Source organism: Zingiber officinale, chromosome 3A (assembly GCF_018446385.1).
Source record: "Zingiber officinale cultivar Zhangliang chromosome 3A, Zo_v1.1, whole genome shotgun sequence".
Taxonomy (NCBI): domain Eukaryota; kingdom Viridiplantae; phylum Streptophyta; class Magnoliopsida; order Zingiberales; family Zingiberaceae; genus Zingiber; species Zingiber officinale.
In genome coordinates this window covers 35,944,392-35,969,547 of record NC_055990.1, presented here as the reverse complement: position 1 = coordinate 35,969,547, position 25,156 = coordinate 35,944,392, and the positions used below count along the sequence as shown (strand labels likewise).

General features: G+C 37.5%; 2 protein-coding genes across 2 annotated transcripts; one reads left to right on the top strand and one right to left on the bottom strand.

Annotated features, from left to right (window-relative positions):
• Positions 1 to 1,372: 1,372 nt before the first annotated feature.
• Positions 1,373 to 5,879, bottom strand: LOC122051728. The gene is made up of 7 exons (XM_042612985.1): positions 5,671 to 5,879; positions 5,362 to 5,520; positions 5,106 to 5,156; positions 4,921 to 4,972; positions 4,767 to 4,825; positions 3,876 to 3,921; positions 1,373 to 1,653 (listed from the first exon to the last, which is right to left on the bottom strand). Exons 2-7 carry the CDS (start codon positions 5,485 to 5,487, stop codon positions 1,517 to 1,519), a joined length of 471 nt encoding a protein of 156 aa, XP_042468919.1. The 5' UTR covers positions 5,488 to 5,520; positions 5,671 to 5,879; the 3' UTR covers positions 1,373 to 1,516.
• A 1,807-nt stretch (positions 5,880 to 7,686) lies between these two features.
• LOC122050345 (zinc finger protein KNUCKLES-like) lies at positions 7,687 to 8,142 on the top strand. Its single transcript, XM_042611256.1, has one exon. It carries the CDS (start codon positions 7,687 to 7,689, stop codon positions 8,140 to 8,142), a length of 456 nt encoding a protein of 151 aa, XP_042467190.1.
• The last annotated feature ends 17,014 nt before the right edge of the window (positions 8,143 to 25,156 follow it).

Genomic DNA, 25,156 nt, shown 5'->3' with positions numbered 1-25,156 from the left:
AGCTCGGCGTGTTTTGGATCCGGAGCTTTACGATCCGTGCCTAAAGTACGATGGACCGTCAGATCTTGTTTCATATTTTACTAGTAAATTATTCCCACATTTTTAAAATTTAATAATATAAATATGAAATAATTGAATTAAACGAAGAATTTTAACAATTACATAGAGTCAATACTTTATTTTGGAAATTGAGGAATTCGAGAAGCGACTTCTGGCTTCCAGAAGGCCGACCACTGCACAAAAAGATCCCTATACTGATATATAAGTCACGAGTGATAATAAAACTATCATCACAACAGTCCCTCAAAAATAATCGCATATTTTTAAGAATGAAATAAATCATGATCCTTTACCCCAGGAAATCAAACACCTAGTTATCTTAGCGACCCTCTAAAATAGTCTCATACTTTTTTAAATTGGATGAATCACAAGTAAGGGTGGCCATTTGATTTGAATTCGGATTAACTGGTTCAGAATAGCGGGTTAACAGATTAGAACATCAAAATCTAAATCCGACTTCATTAATATTCCGAATCTGACCTAAAATGATCTATAATCTGAATTCAATGTGAATCCGATTCGAAAAGATTCATTTTATTTAAATATACTTATTTTATTCCGAACTCAATCAGAATCTCATCCAAATTCAATCCGAAAATATTTATAAATGGGTCCGCTGATTGTAATCGAGTCATTTCAAGTTAACATGAATCCAACCCGTTTATTAATAGTATCAATTAGGTCAACCCCAAATCCAATAAGGCCTTACCCTAATTTGATTTTTTTTATGTTCGATCCGAATCGTGTTTTCATGTCAGGTTAGAAATTATCATCTCTAATCACAAGGGATATTTACCTTAACAGAATAGAGATAATTCACTCGTCCCAATATTCATCCCTAAATCAATACTAAAGAGATAAATCATATGTAACTATTAACCATAAATAATTAAATATTACATAGAAAATGATAAACATCCGACTACTAGCACGTCAATATTCATCTCACATCCAGATCATTTTTTCCATACTTTTTATTTTGTTTTTTAAATAAAAAAAATCCACATCATCTCTCTATCCTTTTTTTATTTTGTTTTTTAAATAATAAAAAGAAAAGAAATCACTGGATGATTTCAAATATCTCTCCAATAAGATATTTAGAAAAATATCTCTAAAACATCCCCTTCTAATAAAATATATTCTCACTGAATATTCTGATTCCGTGTGTATTATCTTGTCATATTGATGGATTAAAGTTTTTTAATCATTTGCTTTGATGAATACTTTTCATTTTTGCCTGATTTAATTTAACGATGCGTTACATAATATTTTATTAAAAAAACTCATAAAAATCAGCAGGAGAAAAGTGGAATACGGGAGAGCAAACATAATTAAAATCAACGAACTATTCCGTCCAGTATTCAATAAACAACAAAATTGGCACAACAATGTAAAAGAGTTGCAAATGCATTCATTATCTAGAATCACTTATTTATAATACCCAGGAAAGGATAAACTAAGTTTTTGTTGAAGATTGGGATAAATAAGATCCTTCGACGTGATTAGTTACTCGGGATATTGCATAATATGAGGCGCTCGAAGCAGCATAATATGACGACACACTGAGTTGAGCGAACGCTGGAAGCAAGTAAGCTGTTTATGAAATGAGATGTTAGCACAAGATGTGTGAAGAAAAAAGAAGAAACTAAAGCTTCATTAGTACTATCTTATGCAACCAAAAATCAGGTATATCGAACCAACATACACAAGTTCCATTGGGTTGGAATAAACTATAAGAAATTACAACTCTTAGACCACTTTGAAGAGAGGGCAAGTAGAATGTGCAAAAGCTTCAAGTAATAACAAAAAAAACATATTAGCTCCAATTGTTTGAGATTAATACATGGATCATACCCTTCACTGAATTTTAGGTTATATCTCATCATCAATTACAATAGATAAGTTTTTCCTTTTGTCTGTCTATCCTTCGCACCTTCAACTTTAATAAATTTAAATTGTCTAAACTACTAAAAATGTTCTTTCTTTTTAGGTTCATATAATTAAAGTCTACAAATTTGTTAAACATCAACTATCTCTCACATCAATATAACTAGATGATTGCCCTCACGGGCTGGAGCAGATGGTTCATGCAGGAGTGTTGCCCCAGCAAAGTCCGGGGTCAATTCCCAATAGGTACAGAATGCCCCGTTGGTTGCCTCACCCCCTACATGCGTAACTGTTGTTGGAAGAAGCTCCTCATGATTTACCCCCTTTTAAGAAGTGTGGGGCTACCCTGGAGAGACCGCCAAGGTGACGATTTCACCTTTTGTCACAGAATATAACTAGATGATTTTTCTTCTAAAACCCACCACATCAATTAAGCTTTTTCTTAACATAGACATCATATGCAAATCTTTCTTTTCAATTCATATCTCCACTGGTATTATAATTAGCCTTACACATTTATTCTAAGCGTGGATAGCATATATCTCCTAAGAAATGGATAGCATGGGCAATCACTTTTTTTTTAACCCTACCATACATTTAAAGTGGATTTACTTGCAATAAGGCTCAGAGCTCTATATCACTTGGACTTGCGCATGAGTATCCAACATGGGTGTGAATCTAAGAGTGTGACATGATTAATTCTAAAGTTTGCAAGTGATCAATATAAGTGTCGGCTATCAATCCAGAATGTTGATAAGTTGAGAAGAATATTATGTTGTTCACTTCTTCACATATCAATATTCATTAGTCTATTGGGCTTTTGCATTATTGGTGAGAATCTCAGAAAAGTTTTAACTGAATTTAGCATAACAAATATTCAGTATGGACTCACTTGAACTGGAATATGATTCATAGTGAATGAGTAATCTTCAATCGTTTCAAATTTTATTTAAGAAAATACCAGTGGACCAGAGTTTAGGAATTTGAAGATAAAGTTCAACAACCACAAATGCAATAAGCAACCATGAAACCCAACTATTTCGGTTGGCTATATAAATCAAATCATCCATTGAGCTTGGACAACACTACATCGATAATAATACCATGTTATTTAATTGAATGTCATAATACTAATTGTCATTTTCTTTACTCTCCCAATGCCCTCCATAAACAATGCCATTATCGACATCTGAACTTCAGAGATAAATAAATAAAAGAAAATCGTTCCATTTAGACTACTGCTGCTTAATTGTCAATAGCCCCAAGCATGTACAGAAATCAAAAGCCTCTGGGGGGAGGGGGGTAATGCAAGTATCTGGGCCTTTGGACATGCCCAACTAGTCCTGGAGGTGGACGACCCAGCCCCACAAACTAGCTACCATGTAAATCCGGCGTAGGTGGGTCCCGACATGGCACCCAGCATCACCGATGATTCAAATTCCGCAGGAAATGCCCAACGTGAGATTTGAACACTTGTTGTATGGGAATCATCCTTACCTCTTACCACCCCACTGTGCCCGTGGGGCAATCAAAAGCCTCTTGTATGCCATAAAGTGGAAAGCATAAATTATAAAGGCTTTGCAAACTGCAAAAGGACGGTAGAATAATGTTGTAGTCATCAGCATCAACATTCATAGTTTGCAATTTCTATGGTGGGTGCCTTATAATTTGGACATATTAAAATATTTTTCTCTGAGATGAAATTATGTAGATGCAAATGTAACCAGATAAAATAACTCTTAATTACTGCAGACAAGCATCATAATTAATAGGAGAAAGTATTAAGTAGAAATTTGCATAGGGTAATTCCTTCTCTTGGATAATTGTTATTCAACACACAAAACTTGGTATACTTGCAAGCAAGTTTCCCTTATAGAACGTCAAAATATTAATAAAAAACGGAGAATATAAGCACATATGTACTTTACCTCCAAGTGCAGCACTAGCTCCTGAATACAACAGCAGCGAAGGAATCTGGAGGGAAAAAAATGTCAACCAACAATGAGAAAAAAACAATAAAGAAGAAAAATGTTATTACTTGAACAATGGAGACAACATATTATCAAATGCCACTTCTACAAGGTTGATGAGAGTATTTTCAAGAAAAGTACATTCGGAACATGTTTTAAAAGGAATATAAATAAAAGAATATATGAATTTTTATTAATATGACAACTATTACATATTAAAAATACCAACATTATGTAAAAGTTGAAAAAATCTTAACATAGAGGAGGAGAAAGTTAGATGTATGATTCTAATAACCATGCCAAGGTCGATGAAATTTTAATTACACATGGGCAACAAATCTAGGATGATTATATGAACATCTTTACAAAACCACATCTCATTGTAAAACAATAGTCTAGCACCAAGACAAAGTTTATTCAACCAAAGATTTATATGTCTTTAGTTGCATTCTCTATCAGTTCCTTGAGTTAATATTCAGTAAAGGAATGGTTAAAATTCAATTCAATTAAAAAATTCAAACCAGCCAAATATAATAATTTGACCTTTATTAAACCAAAAAGTAATAATAACAACTTGACTTTGCTTTCATTAATTGAATACTAATGGATGGCCAACCTGCACCACCATTTGTTGGGAATGGAGAAGTAAATTGACAACTGACCATCCAAGGTCTTATTTTTCATAGAGAAAGTTTAGTGATTAGCCATAAGATAAATGGTAAAGCTAAATCAGATTATCCCACAGTAGATATCATCTAATCTTTAGTTATTCACAAAACACTTACATATCATATAATCTTTAGCTAACAACAAAGACAGTGATTCCAACAAAATGATAGAAACCATTACCCCAACTGAGAATTGCAACCATTTGGGACCCTTGACATGCTGCTGAATAAATGGAATACCTAACAGAGATGCCCACATTCACTTCTTTCAGGATAATCACCATGGTCAAATTATCCAAAGACCTATTAAACTTCAACGGAACTAAAATTATTACCTGAATTCATACTATGAACAGCACTAAGCAATCCGCCAGCTCCTGAACCAGCCTTTCCAACACAAGAAAGTTAACATAAGAATCAAGAACAATAAAAGAAGCTAAATACGAGCCAATTTTTTAGTAATTAGCATAGCATCTAAGTTTACAGGAATGCCATATATCCAAATGATCATCATTTATACCACGCTAGCAGCATCATGCAAAACAGAAGTGATGGTCCATTCGCCTTTTTCCTGCAAGTTTCATAAGTAGCATAAAGCGTCGATGATTGGAGGAGCGAAACAAAGGTGCAAACGGAAGTTATCCAAGTTGGAATTTCCCTTTTTGAGGCCAAAAACAAGGAAGAAGCAAGATTATATTGAAGTAGACAACGACTTCAGTGACGGAAGAAACAATTAAAATTTGAGACTGGAGCATAAGAGGGAATTGGGAACGGACCGGATTAGGGTTTATGAGGGACAGACAACGAGGGCAACGAGCAGAGCCCAAGCCAGGATTCATCGTCGGGTCATGTTGAAGATTGCCAGCCCGGAGCTTCTCCTCGTAAACTTGTCTCGTCCCCATCGTCTTCTCCTCGTCCCGAAAGATCTTAAAACCCTGGAGCAGAAGCTTCACAACATCACTAAATTCATTTTGCAGCTTAACTCACGAACATCCAAAATCATATCAGCATGATCTCCAAGTTAACAAGCTTAATCGATAAAATCGAGGAGAAAAAGAGGAGAGATCGAAGAGACGCATCCGTACGAGGTCACGCCGATCAAACAGAGCAACGATGTCAAACCAGGGAAGGACGTTGCTTAAGAAGAGGCACTGTGTGTCTTCGCCAGCAGATGCCGCAGCGTCGTCGCCGTTGTCGTCGGCGTCGGAGGTGGCGGCGGCGGAGAATTACAAGGTGGAACGGAGGCGGATTACCGATTAATGACGTCGGTTTTTATATCTGAAGCCAATAGAAAATAACAGAAATTAGAGCATCCGTTCAGACCGAAATTAGGATAAATTGATTTTTTTCATATCATAAAAATATTAATTAAATTATTGTCTTCGATAAAATATATTTGTACTTTATATTATTAAAATGGACAAAAATTATAAAAAAAAAAGTGCTCCTTCGAATCGTCAAAAGTCTGTCCTATATTTTATTTTAAAAATATCTTTATGGTGATATTTTAGCAATTAAAAACGTCTTTATAATAACAGATAAAAAAATATTTCTAAAAAATCTGCGCCAATTTTATTTTCACCCACTTAAAATCACTTCTAGGACGGTCAACAACCAGTCGAACTAAGTTGAACAGTACAATGCTGGAGCCCGAACTTGATTCATTAGCCATAAACTCGAGTTCGGCTCGAATTCGATTCAAGTTCTTAAGCTCGGACTCAGCAAATAATAAAATTAAATAGTTCGAGCTCAGCTCAAGTTCGATTCGAGAAAAGATCGTTTAAAAATTAAACGAACTTAGTTCAAACTTTAAGATAATTAATTATAATAATTAATAATATATTATTATATTTATTATTTATATGATATTTAATTTTATATAGGTAAAATAATAAGATAAACGATCCTCTTAACGAATACGTTCACGAGTCTCTTAATAAATACGTTCGTAAACCTCTAAATGAATATTTTCACAAGCTCACAAATTAAATGTTGTTAAGCTCGAATTCGACTCAATAATATTTTCGTACTTGAAATTAGGTTCATTAACTTAATCAAATGAACTCAAACGAATTTTCGAATCGAGACCTAAATAGCTAGTGAACCGCTTGACTCTTTGACACCCCTAATCACTTCCAAAAGAAACAACCCAATTAAAATTAGAAATTAAGATTTCCAATGAATTAAACATTTATGAATACATTTGATTTATTCATTTTCATTCAATAGATAAGGTTAATTAAATAAAAAACTAAGACTAAATGAATTTATATATATATATATATATATATATATATATATATATATATATATATATATATATATATATATATATTCAGCTTGTAAATAATGTCGATGAATAAAAAATAGGATGTAATTAGACTCTCTAATATATAATTAAGTAATCTGAATTCTAAAAAATTAATATATTTAAAAAAAATCTTTTTAAAATATCTCTTAAACTTAGATTACAGTAAACTTTTAAATGGACAGAGTACAAATGTAAGATGTACGCATAAAATTAAATTATATTGAATAAAATATCCGAAGGCCGAAGTCGTCCTGTCTGGCGATGCATATCTTCTTCTATTATCTTGAGTCGGTCGGTCCCAAGCCTCCACTTCGCCTTTGCACATTCCCACAATGGCAGGCAGGCATCCGCCGCCTCCTGTTACCACCCACTCATCGCCATCGACAAATCATGAGCGTCAACAAATTCGGACTATTACACGGCGCCTTCGCTTCCAATCATTGCTCAAACTTTCCTCGCTTAGATCTGCCCCACGCGATTTCAACCACCGGCGGCACACTCATCGTTGTAACATGTATTTTTTTACCCTGCTCGCTATTCGGCGGCAGCACCAGCAGTTGAATACGAATCACAAATGCTTCTGAATTAGGTATATATTTATATTTATATATATATATGGCTGCTAGCTGATGCCGAGGATCACTACAAAAACAGTGCGACTTCGTTTTCTCTGGTTCTGATCCATCCCAATCTCTTCTGTTGGTGTTCTTATCCTTCTGCTTCTCGACGTACATGTCTCTGTTTAGATTTATGCTGCCCTTTGTGGCTCATCTTGGTTTGTGAACCAGAGATGGAATCTCCTCCGCAGCCACCGCCGCAGCCGCCTGCCGTTGACCTCTCGCTCGCCTTGTCGTCGTCGCCGCCGTCGTCACGGAATCAGGTCGTCCGCCTCTACCCCTGTCTCTTCTGCGACAAGAAGTTCCTCAAGTCGCAGGCCCTGGGGGGCCACCAGAACGCGCACAAGAAAGAGCGGAGCGTCGGGGGGAATCCGCTCCTCTACCTCGCGCCCCCCGTCGCCGGCCACGGCGCCTCCTTCCCCATCGCCTCCCACGCGTGCAGGCCGGCCCACGTCGACTACCGCTGCCGCCGCCCCGGGGACCCTCGGTTCGAGTGCGTTGAGACCGTCGACATGCTTAATTGGCAGAGAGCATCGCATCCCCAGCATGCTATGGCCGCTGTTACTACTACCGCTGCTACTGGTGAAGAAGACAGATCCGCCATGATTGATCTATCCTTGAAGCTTTAAGCCGCAACGACGTTCGATTTCTCATATTTTAGTTCTGTAAAAATTGTCGAATTGTGCTTCGCTCCGGTGGCTCTTCCGGGATTGAAGGGCTGCATTTCCGGGAGCTGTGAACATCAAGTTCCCTTCCACTGAATGGAAGAGTTTTGGATCCATCAAATCAATCACCTCGCGATATTTGCTTAAAAGCTTGTCCAGGATTTGACTGTTAGGACGCAGACAAAATTAATAAGGAGCAGCCCTTCCGATAATATAAAAATCATTTTTCCATCTAAACATTTGCAAATTTAGAAAGGTGTTTGTTCTAAGTTCTTCTTTTAATGGCGCAATGAGATTTGGTATTTAATTTTGTCTGAATGTTAGAGATGGTGTATTGGATATATAATTATAATATTAATCGAGTGAAGATCTCGGTATTAAATTGAAAATCATGGGCTGGGAGCTAAGCTCCCTGTATACATTTGAACGAGCTAACATAATGTCAGAATTAAAAATCAAGGAAAGATTCTCAAGACGTTTAAGTTAGTGTATTGCCGAGAAGTAGAATAGTAGATGAGTAGTAGAGTGTGTGTAAGTGTAATGAGATGATAAAGAATGTCATGTCAGAAGTTGTCACGTAAGGAAATATGTACAGGCCTGGAAGGCATATAATCACCATCCGAGAAATCTTCTGTTATTCGTGTGTACCCTTTTTATAACTGACATCATTAATAAGGCAGTTGAAGGGATATGCTATTATAATATATCGGATAATGAAAAGTGTAAAGTATCATTTGAGGAAGGTTTTATTGAATGCTCATATTAACATAGAGGAATATTCTCTAACAAACGATTGTTATTTTCTGACAAACTGTTGTGATTCTCTAACAATGTTATCTCTTGAATATATTTCTGTCGGATAATTAGCTCGATCGATCATATATTAACAGAGGGTGATAAATGGAATCTTGAGTTCTATAAGGTTGGTCGGCCTTTTGGGACTGCCCTGATATGTATATTGTAGGAGGCCAGAGATCTGATGATTTAGTAAGGGAGAATCAAGTCTCCCAGGTCCAGATGGTTCCATGACCGACCGACCATTTATAGGGATACTCGTTCCTAAAGAGCGGGATGTTAACCCTTGAAAGGCCCATCCAGAACCAGCACCCAATCATCCTTGTGCTTGGGGACTTGTCCTCGTGGTGACAACTCGAAGTCCGAAAATCTAGCCAGATATCTTCTAAGATTTGCCATGCATGCTTTGTGGAGGACAAAATATGAAGCATAACCTTAGTCGATTTTATGTCGATCGCTCTTATGTAGGAGGACGGGGGAACGAACAGTGAAAGCCCGTATACTTGTCATGTCGTATATTGTTTACCTGGAGATGCATTAAGTTGTGTTCTGAGTGAAAGTTGGACTATTGAAACCTGGATGAATATATTCCCGGACGGTCTTGTGGTAGACCGATATATTATCGAATAGACTTACCAAACTCGGGCATCCCAAGGGCAACCATTTATATGCCAAGTGTTCTGTTACCAGCATGATGCACCAGGTTCCTTAGGCTTGGTCGATCTTATGTTTCAGTCGACCGTAAGTACCAATCGACCTTGTCTTGGGGACCTTTGTGATGAGGAAGGGGTTAAGCCCCTTGAAAGGCGGATCATTTGACTACCATATCCCCAAAATTTTGACTGTCACCTTATCGTAAGTTGGACTAGTACCTCACCTTGACTTAGACCACCACCTCACCTTGACTCTATCTTCCACGTCAACCGGGGGTCTGCATTTAACACTCCATATGACTAGCATCTCCTTCAGGTCTAGTGGAAAGAGGCTAATACCCGATTGACTGGACTTGAGTCTCCTTTTGGCCAACTTGTCTTTTTTGTTAGCCTGATTGGGTGGAGATATTTCTACCTGCCGTCGAGTATTAGGTCGGCCGAGCGAATGTATCTTCGCTCATCTATTAATACTGTGCTTAACAATACTTAAAATAAAGTGTATGTTAGAAGATTGGCATCTAGTGGTGTGCCAATGATACGTTGGAAGGTGCTTTTCGTCGTAATGATTTGGCTATCTCTTCCATCATAAATATCCCTTTATGGGAGAGGGTCACGTGTACCATTAACATATTCTTTGAAGTGACAGTTTATGCACGAACAGACCAACAACACTCCTCCCTTGGCTAATCGTAGACCAACTGTCAGTAATGATCCTGCCATTTTAATTGGACAGACGTGGTGGGACTTGGCCCTGTAGCCTAAGTTTAAAAACCCTAGGCGACATGGAAGTGCGTCACTTTATGCTTCGTCTTCTCCAATCTTCTTTCTGGCAATTTCCTTGGACCCACCTATCTCTCTTTCGATTTCTGATCTTAACTAGTAATTCCTTTCCCAAACCTTTCATCATCTTTCTTATATTCTCATGGCTCAGGAATCTGCTGCTCCCTGGTATACCTTTACTTGTTCGGATTTAGATAATGCAAATCAATATGCTCTCTGCTTACAATATGAGATCCTTGAGAACTATTCTAACTGCTTCCCTTCCCCTCAAGATCACTCATATTGTCCTCCTCTGAGCTTCGCCACCATCTTTAAAGACCAAATGAAAGCTGGTTTGTGTTTTCTGATCCCTAACTTTCTTTCTGAGATAAGCCATTATTTTAACATCCCTCTCTCCCAATTTGCCTCGAACACATTTCACAATATATGCGGTATGTTTATTCTATTTCATCTGTATGATATTCCACCTACCCCTCATAACTTTCACCTGTTTCTGTACTCCAAAAAAATAGAGCCGAGGTTTTTTTTTATTTCAATCTCACCCGGAAGTAGTGTTTTTTAAAGACCTACATTCTTCCAACAAAAAGTGGAAGGATCGTTTCTTCTTCATATTGAAATGCCCAAACATACTTCCTGACCTACTGCATGGAGATTTGAGCTTCCCCCACTTTCCAATCTTAGGAACTTCAAGCTTGACCTTGTCTTTATTTCCTTCTTGAAAAAAATAGGTAGAGTGCAATTCAGGGCACTAAGGTTGTTGTAGGTATTGGTACAAGTTGTACCAGAATCAAACCTAAGTTTTGATGTTATCAAAGGTTCAAGTTAAGTCTTGTTATGATCTAACAAGTTAACTGAGTGTGCAGGATATTTACTCAACCGTGAAAGACCTAGTTGGAGGCTAGGTAGAAGAAATCTTAGCAGATCGTGGAACCCAGGTGCAAGTCCAAGTAGGTCAAAGTCCTGGGGAGTCGATCAAGACTAAGTGAAAAGTCCGAACTAGATCTGAAGGATCTAAGTTTGGCAGGTAGGTTGAGGTAAAAAACTGGAGGAGCGATAGTGAGGTCAGGTTCCTGAAGGGAACAACCTTAGATCGCTAATCCAACTAAAGAAACCAGGAAGGTTTCCAAGTTGAAATCAAGACAATTCTGTTGTCTTTCATACTACTCATGCATTTTATACTACTGTGCTAATCTCTATTTTGCAGGATGCTTTGCTTAACACTGTTTTACAGGTTCTGTCCGATTGGTCGACCGAACGGGATGATCGGTCGACCGAACCAGGTCAACTCAAAGCAGCTATCAGTTCAGAACAGATCAGATCAGAGTCCGGTCAAAGCATGATCGGTCGACTGAACAGTAAGATCAATCGACCAAACCTTAATGACTCAGCACTGCCAGTTCATCAGTAGCAAAGGAAAAGAAGCAGATCGGTCAACCGAACCCAGGGATCGTTCAACCGATCCAATCAATATTAAAGCTGCATTAAAGAAAGATCTCGGCAGATTTCGACGAACAGGGAAAGAGCTTGTTCGGTCGACCGAAAAGATGGATTGGTCGACCGAACCATTAAAGACCAATTAATACAGAATATCGAGCCAGCGTCAGACTCTAGTCAGGAAGGAAGGGGGCATGTTCAGTCGACCGAACAGGAGGATCGGTCGACTGAACATCCAGTATACCTATAAAAGGAGGCTCGAAGTCTGAGGCAGAGATGTAACTTCTGATTGACTCAAGTGCTCTTCTGCAAGCTGCTCGTGCTACAAGTCTTCGTCAACTCTGCAAGTCACTTCGTCCGATAGTGCCGACCGAGCTTCAACTTACAACTACTATTGTCGGTATATCTTATTCTGTACTGCACTTAATTTCATGTAAGATAGTAGGAGTGTCACTATAAGAAATTTTGGATTTAACCACACCCAATAGACAATGATTTTTTAAGAAATTATTGTTTTTTTACCATTTAACAACAGTTTTATTAAAAACCGTTGTTGTTCATCACATTTCTTTTTAAATGACAATGATTTTTTAAAAAATTGTTGTCTAAAGATAATGATTTTAACACTGCTTATACAAAAATTTTATTAAATTATTGTCTATCAAATATTGTTGAATCCTAAAAACATGATAATAAACCATGATTTTTTTAAACTTCATGAAAAAAACTCAAAACCTAAAAATTATATTCAGCGGCTCGCCACTTCTTCGCAACTCTTCCACGAACAAAAACCTTCGCGATTCCTCCTTTGTTACTCCTCCAAGCACCACTCCTTCACGACTCCTCCAAGCATCGCGACTCCTCTCCTCTGCCAAGCACCGCTCCTCCACCAAAACTTCTCCTTCGTGACTCCTCCACTAAAACACCTCCTCTGCCAAAACCTAGCCACCTGCACTTCTCCGCACCTCCTCCGCCAAAACACTCCTCTGTGCCTCCTCAACGCCTCCTCTGCCGCTTCTCTGCATCGACTGTTCTTGGGATCGAGGAGAGATTCGGATCTTTGGGGTCGCTCTTCTTCATCATCTTCCTCGGGCTCTCTTGGTGGGCTAATTCTGTGGAGAAGGTAATAATCTATGTTAACAACCTTGTCAGTATGAAAACAAAATAGATAAATAAAGAATATTATAGTTATAGAAATCCAGACATACTAGGTTATCTCCTGTGTGGAAAAATCAAGTCATTTAATGAGTGAGAACTTTCAACTTCTTGGATTAGGTTTTGCTAGTAACTATCTAATTATATATTATTGTATTTTTTGTCTTATTTCATATGCACATTTCGGTGTATGCTTTCTTCTTGGTATTTGTATTAAGAACTCAATATTAAGAGTTAATTAATATGCTATTGTAGGGGTAAAGTTGCTGAAGGTATAGATTTTGATCGACACTATGGAAGACTTTTTATCATGTTTGGGGTTCCTTTCCAGTATACACAGAGCAGGTAATCTTAAGGTTAATTATCATGTCATCACTAAATTTGGATCCTTCCCATCTTGCTTCTCTAGTTTGATTGATTAGAATGAGGAAATTCTGAAACACCTTTGCTCAATTATCACTTTGGATGCTGTATGAATTAAGGTTATGAATTAAGGAGTGATAGTTTTCATTGGCAATATTTCTATTTTGACACTTTGTTCTTTACCGAGGCCATTCCTATTCTTATTTTCCTTGCATGGTTTGTTTGTTACCTTAAAGCTGCCTCTACTTGAGAAGATGGAAGCTTAAATAGAAGCATGGGAGGAGGGATAGTAATCATTTCCCTTGTCTACTTTGGTGGTAGGACAAAGAGGGTAAAGAAGGGAACAACTTGGCTCTTTTTTCCTCACCTTCGATTCCTTCCAAAATGGTTGTAATAGGGGAAGAGAGTGAAAAACAGTTGGAAATAGTAGTTTAACCTTGCAACTCTTGTGCTTCTGTTTGTTTTTATTTTTATTTTCAATTACCATTTTTTTAATGTCGTTGAGGAATTCAAATAACTTCCTTTTGTTTTTTCCAGAATTTTGCTTGCTAGGTTACAGTATTTGCGTGAGGCATTCTAGATAAAAGAGGGTGTTTTCTTACTTTTGATGCTTTGGTATGTCCAATTTGGCCCTTTTATTCAGGTCTTTTACAATTAGCTATTGTATAAGTCATGATCGTGTGGTATGTTTAGTCTAACTACTGTGGTATTGCATCTTCTTTGACTACTATGGTATTTCACTGCTGTTATTTGACTGCTGTGGTATTGCATCTTCTTTTCAGTAACACTCTTTTCATATACTACTGCACTACTCATTTAGATAGGAATAGATGACCAATTTCAACATATCCATTACTGGAATTTTGATATGCTTTTTCATTATTTTTTTATTAACAGATTAAATCTGGACTTTATGACATCCTTTGGAAAGCTTAAAATAAGGTCCGATAGTGATGACAATGGGAAGTAATCAAGGTATGTGTACTTCTATTTCAATCAAATATTTTAATGTGTATATTAGTCATTAACAATTTGACATTTTTAACGTAGGCTCCTAAGCAGTCAGATGTGAAACAATGTGGTTATTACGTGATGAGATTTATGAGACAAATTACCGAAGAAGTTGCAACGATTGAGGGTGATGCACTGCGATCGATAGTAATATTATCTTTATTATCTAAAATAATTAGAAGTTATTTAGTTGTCATTTTTTTCAATTAATTATGTTTTATTCTTTAAGATCATATAATTTATGTGTGTTCATAATTCAAAAAAGTAGAGTACTCTCAAGAAAAAATTGATGAAGTGAGCTTTGAGGTAGCCGAATGCATACAAGATCATATTTTTTGAATAGGTATGTACATGAATTCATTTTATTGCATTTGAAATGAACTGCATATATTCTTCTAATTTTAGCTTAGTAAATTTCTGTATTTTCATTAATTAATTATAATGATACAAGTGCAAGCCTCACACTTACATCCACATCTGTGTTTGTTAGTTATATTCAAATTCCAATAATACATTTGAAGTAGATTACTTTTGACCTTTGATATTTTTGTTTGGCTATGTTAGATTAATATTGAATGTGTGACTTTTAGTCGGCTTACTTGTGCTACAATAATATATCCATGCCTACAAATTTACCCTATATTTCTCCTCCTTCAAGTTTTAGTAAAGAATTCCTTCCTCATCACAATTATTGAATGAGTATTTACGATTTGATTTATTATTTTAGGTAGTTGGTTCATATTGTCACTGATGACCAGCTCTGTGATGCCATGCATGACAACTTACTCAACTCTACTCCTGAAGCCACAACACTAAGAATGATTTCCAATTTGTCTCTGTAATAGAAGCCACAACTTTTGCTGAGTCTGTTTGTATTTACAATATCTTGTAGTGTAAGATGGATAATTATTGTTGTCACTTTTTATTAATGCGAGGTGCACTTTTTATTATGTTATTGTTGTTGTTGAATTGATTTTCAATATTTTTTTGATGCGAGGTGTTTTAAATAAGACAATGATTTTAGAATGTTGTGAAACTATTGTCTTTCAATTGAAAATACGATGATTTTTGTTGTTGTCAAACTACATGAAACAAAAACCAATAGCTTTTATTTATTGCGAAATTGTTGTCTAAAGCATCCAAAGACGACGGTTTAAACACGTTGTCAAATTGTTGTCTAAAGGACCTAAAGACAACGGTTTAAATCCATTGTTAAATTGTTGTTGATCGAGTAAAAAGACAACAATTTTTCACTGTTGTCGTTCATCAATGACAACGGTTTTTCACTATTGTCTTTGAGCACTCCCTTTAACAACACGACTTTGAACAACAGTTTTTTAAGACCTACAACAACGGTGAAAAACCGTTGTTGAATCCCAAATTTCTTGTAGTGTGTTACTATCTTACATCTTTGTATCTGTACGATCCACTCATTTCCGAGGATTTCGGAAAGAAGGGTTATAGTGTTTTGCCCATCGGAGCGGTCAAGGACCGCGGGCCTTCGAGTAGGAGTCGAGCTAGACTCCGAACGAAGTAAACAACTTTGTCCCTTTTCTTATTTTCCACTGCACAATTCTGATTGAAAAGAAAAAGATAAGTTTTAAAGAAAGCGATATTCACCCCCCTCTATCGCTCGTATCTGATCTATCAATTGGTATCGGAGCTTCGTTAGCTCTAAAAGTTCTTAACCGATTTTCAAAGTACTCTTTAAAACTATTTTCTTTTCTTATAAAATAATTCTTTTCTCATCTCTATCTTTCAAGTACTACTAATCCCAAGACGAAAGTATTGGAAATATTTTCTCTTTTAATTTTTTCTTGCAAGGATGTCGAACTCGTATCAAGAAGGTTACAGTACGGTCCGACCTCCACTATTCAAAAGAGAGAATTTCAGTTATTGGAAGAATAGAATGGAGTGTTACTTGAAGTGCGACATCGAGCTCTGGTTCACAATCTTGAAAGGCTACACTCTCCCAACGAAAGACGGAACAACATTAGAACCAGAAGAATGGACCCCCAAATGATCAAGAAGGCACAACTGAACTATAAGGCGATCAACACCATTCAGTGCAGGCTCACAATGGAGGAATTGAACCGAGTCGGCCCCTACGACAATGCTAAAGAACTGTGGGACTCGCTAGTCAAACTACACAAAGGGACCGATGAGTCCAAGGTAAACAAACGAGATTTACTTTTAAACAATTTATTTAATATGAAAATGTTTCCCGGAGAGACGACCTCACAACTACACACTCGACTAAAGGACATCCTAAACGACCTCCACCTGATCGGGCATAATCTTGAAAACCATGACACGATAAGGTACGCTCTAAACGCTTTTCCGAGGAATGCTTTGTGGGCATCAATTGTAGATGCGTACAAAGTTTCTAAGGAGCTTTCAATACTTAAGTTAGATGAATTATTTTGCGAGTTGGAATTACATGAACAATCTAACATAAGCCATGTCGAGAAAGGAGTTGCTCTGTATGCAGGCCCAAGCAAGGAGACAAAATCAAAAATCAAGATTGAGTCTGAAAGCGAGTCAGACTCTGACTCAACAAATGAAGAAGAGTTAGTCAACATGGTCCGAAGACTTTTGACGAAAAAGAAGTTCAGAGGAAATGCCAAAAAGACACCATCCAACCAGACTCAAAATAAATTAGAAGTGATTTGTTACGGATGCAACAAAAAGGGACATTTCAAAATCGATTGCCCAAATCGGAAGGAAGAAAGGCCTAAATCGACAAGACGAAAGAAGGATCTTCAAGCGACATGGGACGAAACTTCTTCCAACGAATCCGACACGGAGCGAACGAAACATTCAAGCCATCTTGCATTTATGGCAAGAAACGAAGATTCCGACTCCGAGTCCGATGACGAGTACGAGTCTGAGATCGACATCGAGTCCAACAAAAGTCGCGGATCGAAAGATCCAAATATGGAATCCAAAGCTCTGGATAAATGGATCTTGGACAGCGGATGCTCCAGACACATGACTGGGGATCAACACAAATTTACCAACATTGAATTCAAAAACTTATGGTCAGTTTCCTTTGGAAACAATGGCAAGCTAAAGGTAATTGGTACAGGTGAAATTCAATTACAGTCCAATATTTCTATTAAAAAAGTGTTATTTGTTGAACATTTTAATTATAATTTGCTTAGTATAAGTCAACTATGTAATTCAGGATTTAGGGTTAAGTTTTTATCTTCTGAATGCTTGATAAGTTACAATAACTCAACTAATATATTACTAAAAGGCTTTAGAGATAAAAATATATATTTCATTCATCTACCTAAAATAATATCCAAATGTTTTCTAGCAAATGATGATGAAACTTGGTTATGGCATAGGAGATTAGCTCACACTCACTTTAGAAATTTACTAAAATTAAGCAAAAATGGTTCAGTAAAATGTTTGCCAAAGTTAGGGAATCCTATAAATAAATTTTGTAATTCTTGACAACAAGGAAAACAAAGTAAATTAAAATAAAAAAATATTCAAAATTATTCAAATACTTTTTACCTCGATATTTCTTTAAAATGCTCTAAATTTTTTTTTACAAATTTTACATTATTTTTTCAAAATTATTTAGTGGTAAAATCATTATAAAAAAACATTTTTTTATCATTTTCAAACTTTTTCTCTAAATATTTCACTTATAACTTTTTCATAAAATCATTTTCACTTAGTAAATTTTTTTTTCAATTTTTATAGCTTGGTAATTTTTTTTTTCACTTAGTCCAATTTTTTAAAATTTTCAATTTTTTTTAACTCAGTAATTTTTTTTTTTCAAAATTTAGTTTCTTCTAAAATTATTTTCGAAAATCAAAACTACTTTTTCTTTTCGAAATTACTATACCTTGAGAAATTTAATTATATTGGATTGTTAGTGTTCTTTTACAAATAAAAGGTTAACTCTCTTTATCAACCCAACTAAACTTTTTAAAGTGTTAATTTTTTTCAAACTTTAAGGTTCTATCTTACTTATACTTGGTTTTTAAGTCTTCCCCTATTTTTGATGTGTGTCAAAGGGGGAGAGATAGTGAATTCAGGGGGAGTTGTTTAACTCAGGGGGAGAGTTAAAATTTAAAGATTACTTGTTTATTTACTTAATGCATATTTTTAACTTAACTTTGAACCTTGGTTGCCAAACATCAAAAAGGGGGAGATTGCTGGTGCAAGTTGTACCAAAATCAAACCTAAGTTTTGATGTTGTCAAAGGTTCAAGTTAAGTCTTGTTATGATCTAACAAGTTGACTGAGTGTGCAGGATATTTACTCAATTGCAAAAGACCTAGTTGGAGGCTAGGCAGGAGAAATCTTAGCAGATCATGGAACCTAGGTGCAAGTCCAAGTAGGTCGAGGGGACCAGAAGCTTGGTAATGTGATCGAGAGGTCTGGAGGACCGAAGATCAAGAGAAAAGTCCTGGGGAGCCGATCAAGACTAAGTGAAAAGTCCGAACTAGATCTGAAGGATCTAAGTTTGACAGGTAGGTTGAGGTAAAAAACTGGAGGAGGACAGTGAGGTCGGGTTCCCGAAGGAAACAACCTTAGGTCGCTGATCCAACTAAAGAAACAGGGAAGGTTTCCAAGTTAAGATCAAGACAGTTCTACTGTCTTTCATACTACTCATGCATTTTATACTACTGTGTTAATCTCTGTTTTGCAGGATGCTTTGCTTAACACTGTTTTGCAGGTTCTGTCCGATCGGTCGACCGAATAGGATGATCAGTCGACCGAACCAGGTCAACTCAAAGCAGTTATCAGTTCAGAACATATCATATCAGAGTCCGGTCAAAGCATGATCAGTCGACTGAACAGTAAGATCGGTCGACCGAACCTTAATGACTCAGCACTGCCAGTTCATCAACACCGATCAGCAGCAAAGGAAATGAAGCAGATCGGTCGACCGAACCCAGGGATTGGTCGACTGATCCAATCAACATTAAAGCCGCATTAAAGAAAGATCTCGGCAGATTTCGACGAACAGGGAAAGAGATTGTTCGGTCGGCCGAAAAGATGGATCGGTCGACCGAACCATTAAAGACCAATTAATGCAAAATATCGAGCCAGCGTCAGACTCCACCTAGGAAGGAAGGGAGCATGTTCAGTCGACCGAACAGGAGGATCGGTCAACCGAACGTCCAGTATATCTATAAGAGGAGGCTCGAAGTCTGTGGTAGAGATGTAACTTCTGCTTGACTCAAGTGCTCTTCTGCAAGCTGCTCATGCTACAAGTCTTCGTCAACTCTGCAAGTCACTTCGTCCGATAATGCCGACCGAGCTTCGACTTACAACTACTATTGTCGGTATATCTTATTCTATACTGCACTTAATTTCATGTAAGATAGTAGGAGTGTTACTATCTTACATATTTGTATTTGTACGATCCACTCCTTTCCGAGGATTTCGGAAAGAAGGGTTATAGTGTTTTACCCATCGGAGCAGTCAAGGACCGCGGGCCTTCGAGTAGGAGTCGAGCTAGGCTCCGAACGAAGTAAACAACTTTGTCCCTTTTCTTATTTTCCGTTGCACAATTCTGATTGAAAAGAAAAAGATAAGTTTTAATGAAAGTGATATTCACCCCCCCTCTATCGCTCGTATCCGATCTATCAGTAGGAAGGATTGTTATATCTGTTCGGGCTAAGTCCTGTCCGAATGAAACTTCACTGCTCTTTTGGTAAGGCTTACAATTTGGTCAATTATGTTGGTACCCCAAGGTAGTTTTGATATGATCAAACAAGTTAAGTTAGGTCCTATTTTGTTTAACTGTGTCTAAGTGTACAGGAACTTAGGAGCACAGGACGTCGAGCAAAAGACGCAGCTAGCAAGAAGGACGACATGGGAGAGAGACGACGGGCTCGGTGCATCTGAGGGATGAGGTGCTACGGAAGAGTACACCGATGGACGAGAAGGGAGCGTGCGGTGTTTCCGAGGGATGAGAAGCTGGAGCGGAAGATTGCTCGAGGAGCAAAAAAAATAGTTGCCTGAGGGACGAAAAGTTGTGGAAGAGTACGTTGGCGGACGAGAAGGAAGCACGCAACGATTCCGAGGGACGAGAAGCCAGAGCGGAAGTTTGCTCGAGGAGAAGGTCGGAAGTTGGGTTCGGGCGTGCCCTATTATGGAATGCCGAAATCACCCAAGCGAGCGGAGCTGGAGCGGAAGACCCAGACCGATATGAGCGGAACCAGAGCAGGAGATCAGGACCAAAAATTATCAAAAGATAACTTCTGGTGCTTGGGGTGCCCGGACCAGTCAGGGGCACCCGGACCAGTCCGAGGTGCCCGGACCAGTTTAACTTTGTTTTGTGAGCTTTGAATATTGTAAGAGGCTTCTCCACCCAGAGGAGATTTTTAGTGCGCTTTTTCATCTGTCTTGGATTAACAACCTCCCCGATTATAACTAAGTAAATCTATTGAGCCTCGTCTTTTTATTTTATCATTATTTCTATGTTTATGCAAGTGTTTTAATTAAGTTATAAGTTCAAGAAAGGTCTTTTTATTTTGTTTTGTTTTTGTGCATGGGCTATTCACCCTCCCTCCTTCTCTAGCCACCCGGTAAGGGTCCTAACAAGTGGTATCAGAGCTAGGGTGCTTCAGGAGGATTAACCACCAAACGAATCACACGGGATGGCCAGACCAAGCCTCTACCCACCAAAGTTCGAGGGGGAGTTCGCGAGCTAGAAAAAGTGAATGAAGGTATTTTTTAAAACCGATTTTGAATTGATTTTAATAATGAAGTTCAATTTTGTAGCACCCAAAGGTAAGGAAGAATACCATTGGATGAAAAAGGAGCAGGCAGACTTTATGGCAAACGGCAAAGCAGAGTTCCATCTACTAAGCATCCAACCGCTACAAGAAGTCAACCGGATTGGCGCCTACAACTCAGCAAAGGAGCTTTGGGAGAAGTTTCTTGAGCTACACGAAGGAACGCCCGAAGTCAAGTTGCGAGAAGGGATCTGCTAAGGAACTAGCGAAGTACCATAAAATTAGAAGCAGAAGAAACTGTTGCACATCTTCACTCGAGAATGAATGAACTAATCACTGGACTCACAAATCTCAGAGAAAAGGTAAGCCATCGAGATTAGCTAAGGTACTTGCTTAATGCATTTCCTAGAACTACCGAGTGGGCATTATTAGTAGATGTTTACTATATATCTAAAGATTTAGAATCTGTCACCTTAGAAGAAATGTTTTCAATATTTGAAGTCCATGAAATGATATGTACAGATTCGAAGGAGCCGAAGCATAATATTACCCTCAAGGCGAAGATGGATGAACTAGATTCAGAATCCTCTCTCAACGACGATGATGAAACGACAATGATGGTAAGGCGATTTAAAAAATTATTTAAATCTAGAAACACTAACCATCTGCAGGGTAGAAAGAAAAGAAAAATAAAATGCTATCACTGCAATGAAGAAGGGCACGTTAAAGACAGCTGCCCTAAGTTGAAAAATAAGGACAAGGGTAAGAACAAGAAGCATGTCCAATCTAACAAGTACAAAATGCTAAAGGCAACGTGGGACGAAACATCATCCGAATCAGAAAGTGAAGCCATCGCCGGACTTGCGTTAGTGACAAGTCATCAAGAAGACAAAAATGAAGCAAACTCGTCCGAAATGAGCATCGAGAGCATCAATGACGGAGGAGCGATATAAAAAAAAAATAGCAATTCAGGGAGAGGTACAGATAACGAGATCGACAAGGTAAGTCAGGTACGATCTCTGCCTCTCGATAAATTATTCAAGTTAGTTAAATTATTATCAAAGGATTGATGTAAGCTAGAAAAAGAAACCAAGAGTTAAAATTAATTCTAGCCAAATCTTGTCCATTAAAAGAATTTGATAAAATAAAATTAAAAAATGATAATTTGCAAAAAGAAATAAAGAACTTGAAAAATCATACATGCTCATATAATACAAGTATTAGAAAATTTAATGGTCTAAATTGGTACCTTAATTATCACAAGGGACAAATTAAGAAAATTTCTCAGAAATATATTCCTAAAAGTTTTTTAATCAACTTAGTTGGAAGAAACCTATATTCGGTTCCAAAATCATTCTTGGATTAAAACATTAAAGTTAGGGCTTTCAGAGAGTAGATTAAATATTTGATTTCCTTAAGAGGCATTGTTTAGAAAGTGGTTGTTGCTCCAATAACCAAGAAGGTCTAGTGCCACGCCACAACCTAGAAGTCAATTAATGAAATAAAATATTTAATTAACTAACTGATAAATCATTCAATTGTAATTAATACTTTAAATAGTTACTCAATTTTTTTTATTTAGATTTTTTTTTGCAAAACTTAAAGTTTCTAAAATTACTACAATTTTTTTTAAGTGATATAAAAGTTATTTTCAAAGTTTTTAAAAACTTGATAAGTGTTTCAAAATATTGAAAAATTAGAGTTTTTTTAACTAAAAACTTTCTTATTTTTAAAAAGTTAGTCTTAGATTTTTTTTTCGAGGTACCCCATTTTTTATGTGATCAAAAGGGGAGAAGAGAATATTAAGTCTAGGGGGAGGTAGCTTAACTTTTTTTTATTTTTTATTTTTTTCAATTTTTACACTTTATTGCAAAATTTATTACTTTTACTTTATCTTGGTTTATCCTAACTTAACCTGGGTTGTTCACATCAAAAAGGGGGAGATTGTTGGTGGGGTAGTTTTGATGTGATCAAATAAGTTAAGTTAGGTCATGTTGTGTTTACTTTGTGTCTAAGTGTACAGGAACTTAGGAGCATAGTGTTGGTGCGGGAAGCATCCGACGATCAAACCTTAGTTTTGATAATGGCAAAAGAGATTCAAAGTTAAGTTTAATTGTTATCTAATGAGCCTAAACAAGTTTGCAGGAAAGTCCTAACTGCGGTTAGGAAAGACAAAAATCCTAGGGGGTGGTAACCCTAGGTCCTAGGGGTGGTAACTCTAGGTAGAGGAGAAATCCTAGGGGGGTGGTAACCTTAGGTCCTAGGGGGCTGTAATCCTAGGTGGAGAAAAACCCTAGGGGGCGGTAACCCTAGGTCCTAGGGGGTGGTAACCCTAGGAAGAAAGTCCAGTCAGTCTGGAGGACCTAACTAGCAAACAGGTATGCTCTCCTGAGTGGAGTAGGTGAGGACGCGTTCCCCAGAAGAGGGAACAGTAGGTGTCGGTTCGACCTAGGGTTTCCGGTAGGAAATCCGAAGTCATAATCGGACAATCCGATAATTGTCAGACTTTATATTTATGATATTATGTGCTAACTTTGTGTTGTAGGTTATTTTTTTGGACTAACATATCTTGCAGGTACAAAGGAGAAACCTTAAGCCTCGAATGAACAGTGTCCGAGGCACTCCATGGAGCTTGGAGGTGCCTCGGGTGCAAAGGAGTAGAGCTTGCGTGCGGTAGAGCTGGAGGCACCTCAGACTGAGCTGGAGGCGCCTTGGATCGCAGATTGGAGGCACCTTAGACTGGCATGGAGGCGCCTTCAAGTGGATCAGAGGAGAAGTTTTCAGCGCTGATCCACGCGATTGACTCGGCAGCATGGAGGTGCCATGGAAGGGGTTTGAGGTGCCGCCAGCAGGCTTTATAAGGGGTCTCGAACAGCAACCTTACAACAACAATGCTCAAGTGATCCTACTACAACATGATGCTAATGAGACGCTCCGACTAAGCTACAACAAGTCCCCGACAACCCGGAGCTTCACTTTCTCTAAATTCTGTTGTCGGTATAGCTTTATTATTTCAGTTTTGTAATACTTTATCTATACTTTGTGATTTAATAGTGAATTGCCCATAGTAAATTCTCAACGAGCGTGGGCCTTGGAGTAGGAGTCGCCCAAGGCTCCGAACAAAGTAAAAATACTTGGGTCGTTTTGTGTGTTTGTCTTTAATTTATTCCGCTGCTTAACTCTCGTCAAGTTTTCCAATTACGAAACGCGTGAAAGCAACGAGCGCTATTCATCCCCCGTCTAGCGCTTCTCGATTCAACAATTGGTATCAGAGCGAGGTAACTTTGATTCGGTGCAACTACCAATCAAGCAATTTTTCGTGGTGTCTTTTAAATTTTTCGAAGTCGATTGGAATGAGCACAATTGCTACATTCCAATTTGTTTTTTCATTCAAATAAATTTTTGCTCGAAGTTGGTGCAACACCACTCGAGTTCGCTTTTCTTTTATTATACATCCCACACTGCTAATCCAAGACCAAGTCTTGGAACAGATTTTTTCCTTTCTTTGTGTGCAAGTTTTTAAATAGCACTTCAAGAAGGTTATAGCACCGCTCGACCACCGTTCTTCACCGGAGACGATTTTGGGTACTGGAAGGGCCGGATGGAGGCGTATCTCCAGACTCATTTTGAAGTCTGGATGATCATCAAAATCGGGCTCCAACTACCAACTGACGACGCTGATAAGCCAAGATAATTGAGTGTCATGAATAGACTTATCAAATTAACAAATGTTATCCACTGAACCCCTTAACTACACAATGATGTTGTAATAATGAGCCCAGGATCGATCTCTCAAGGAACTACAGGTAGATGTAATCTTAGGATCGTATGTTATTCCTATTTTTGGGGGTTTTAATATGGAATTGGGGGTTTTAGCTTTGAATCTAAATCTAACAAATGGAAAGCACATCAAATAAGAAACTAATCTAATGTATAAGTAAAATCTACCTAGGTGTCAACAATCAAACCATACCGCATTGTCACTCTTGTGATTAATTCATTAACACACTTAAACTAAAAATGAAATAACAAGACACATTTAAAATCTAACCTAAAGCATTGAATAAAATAGAGAATT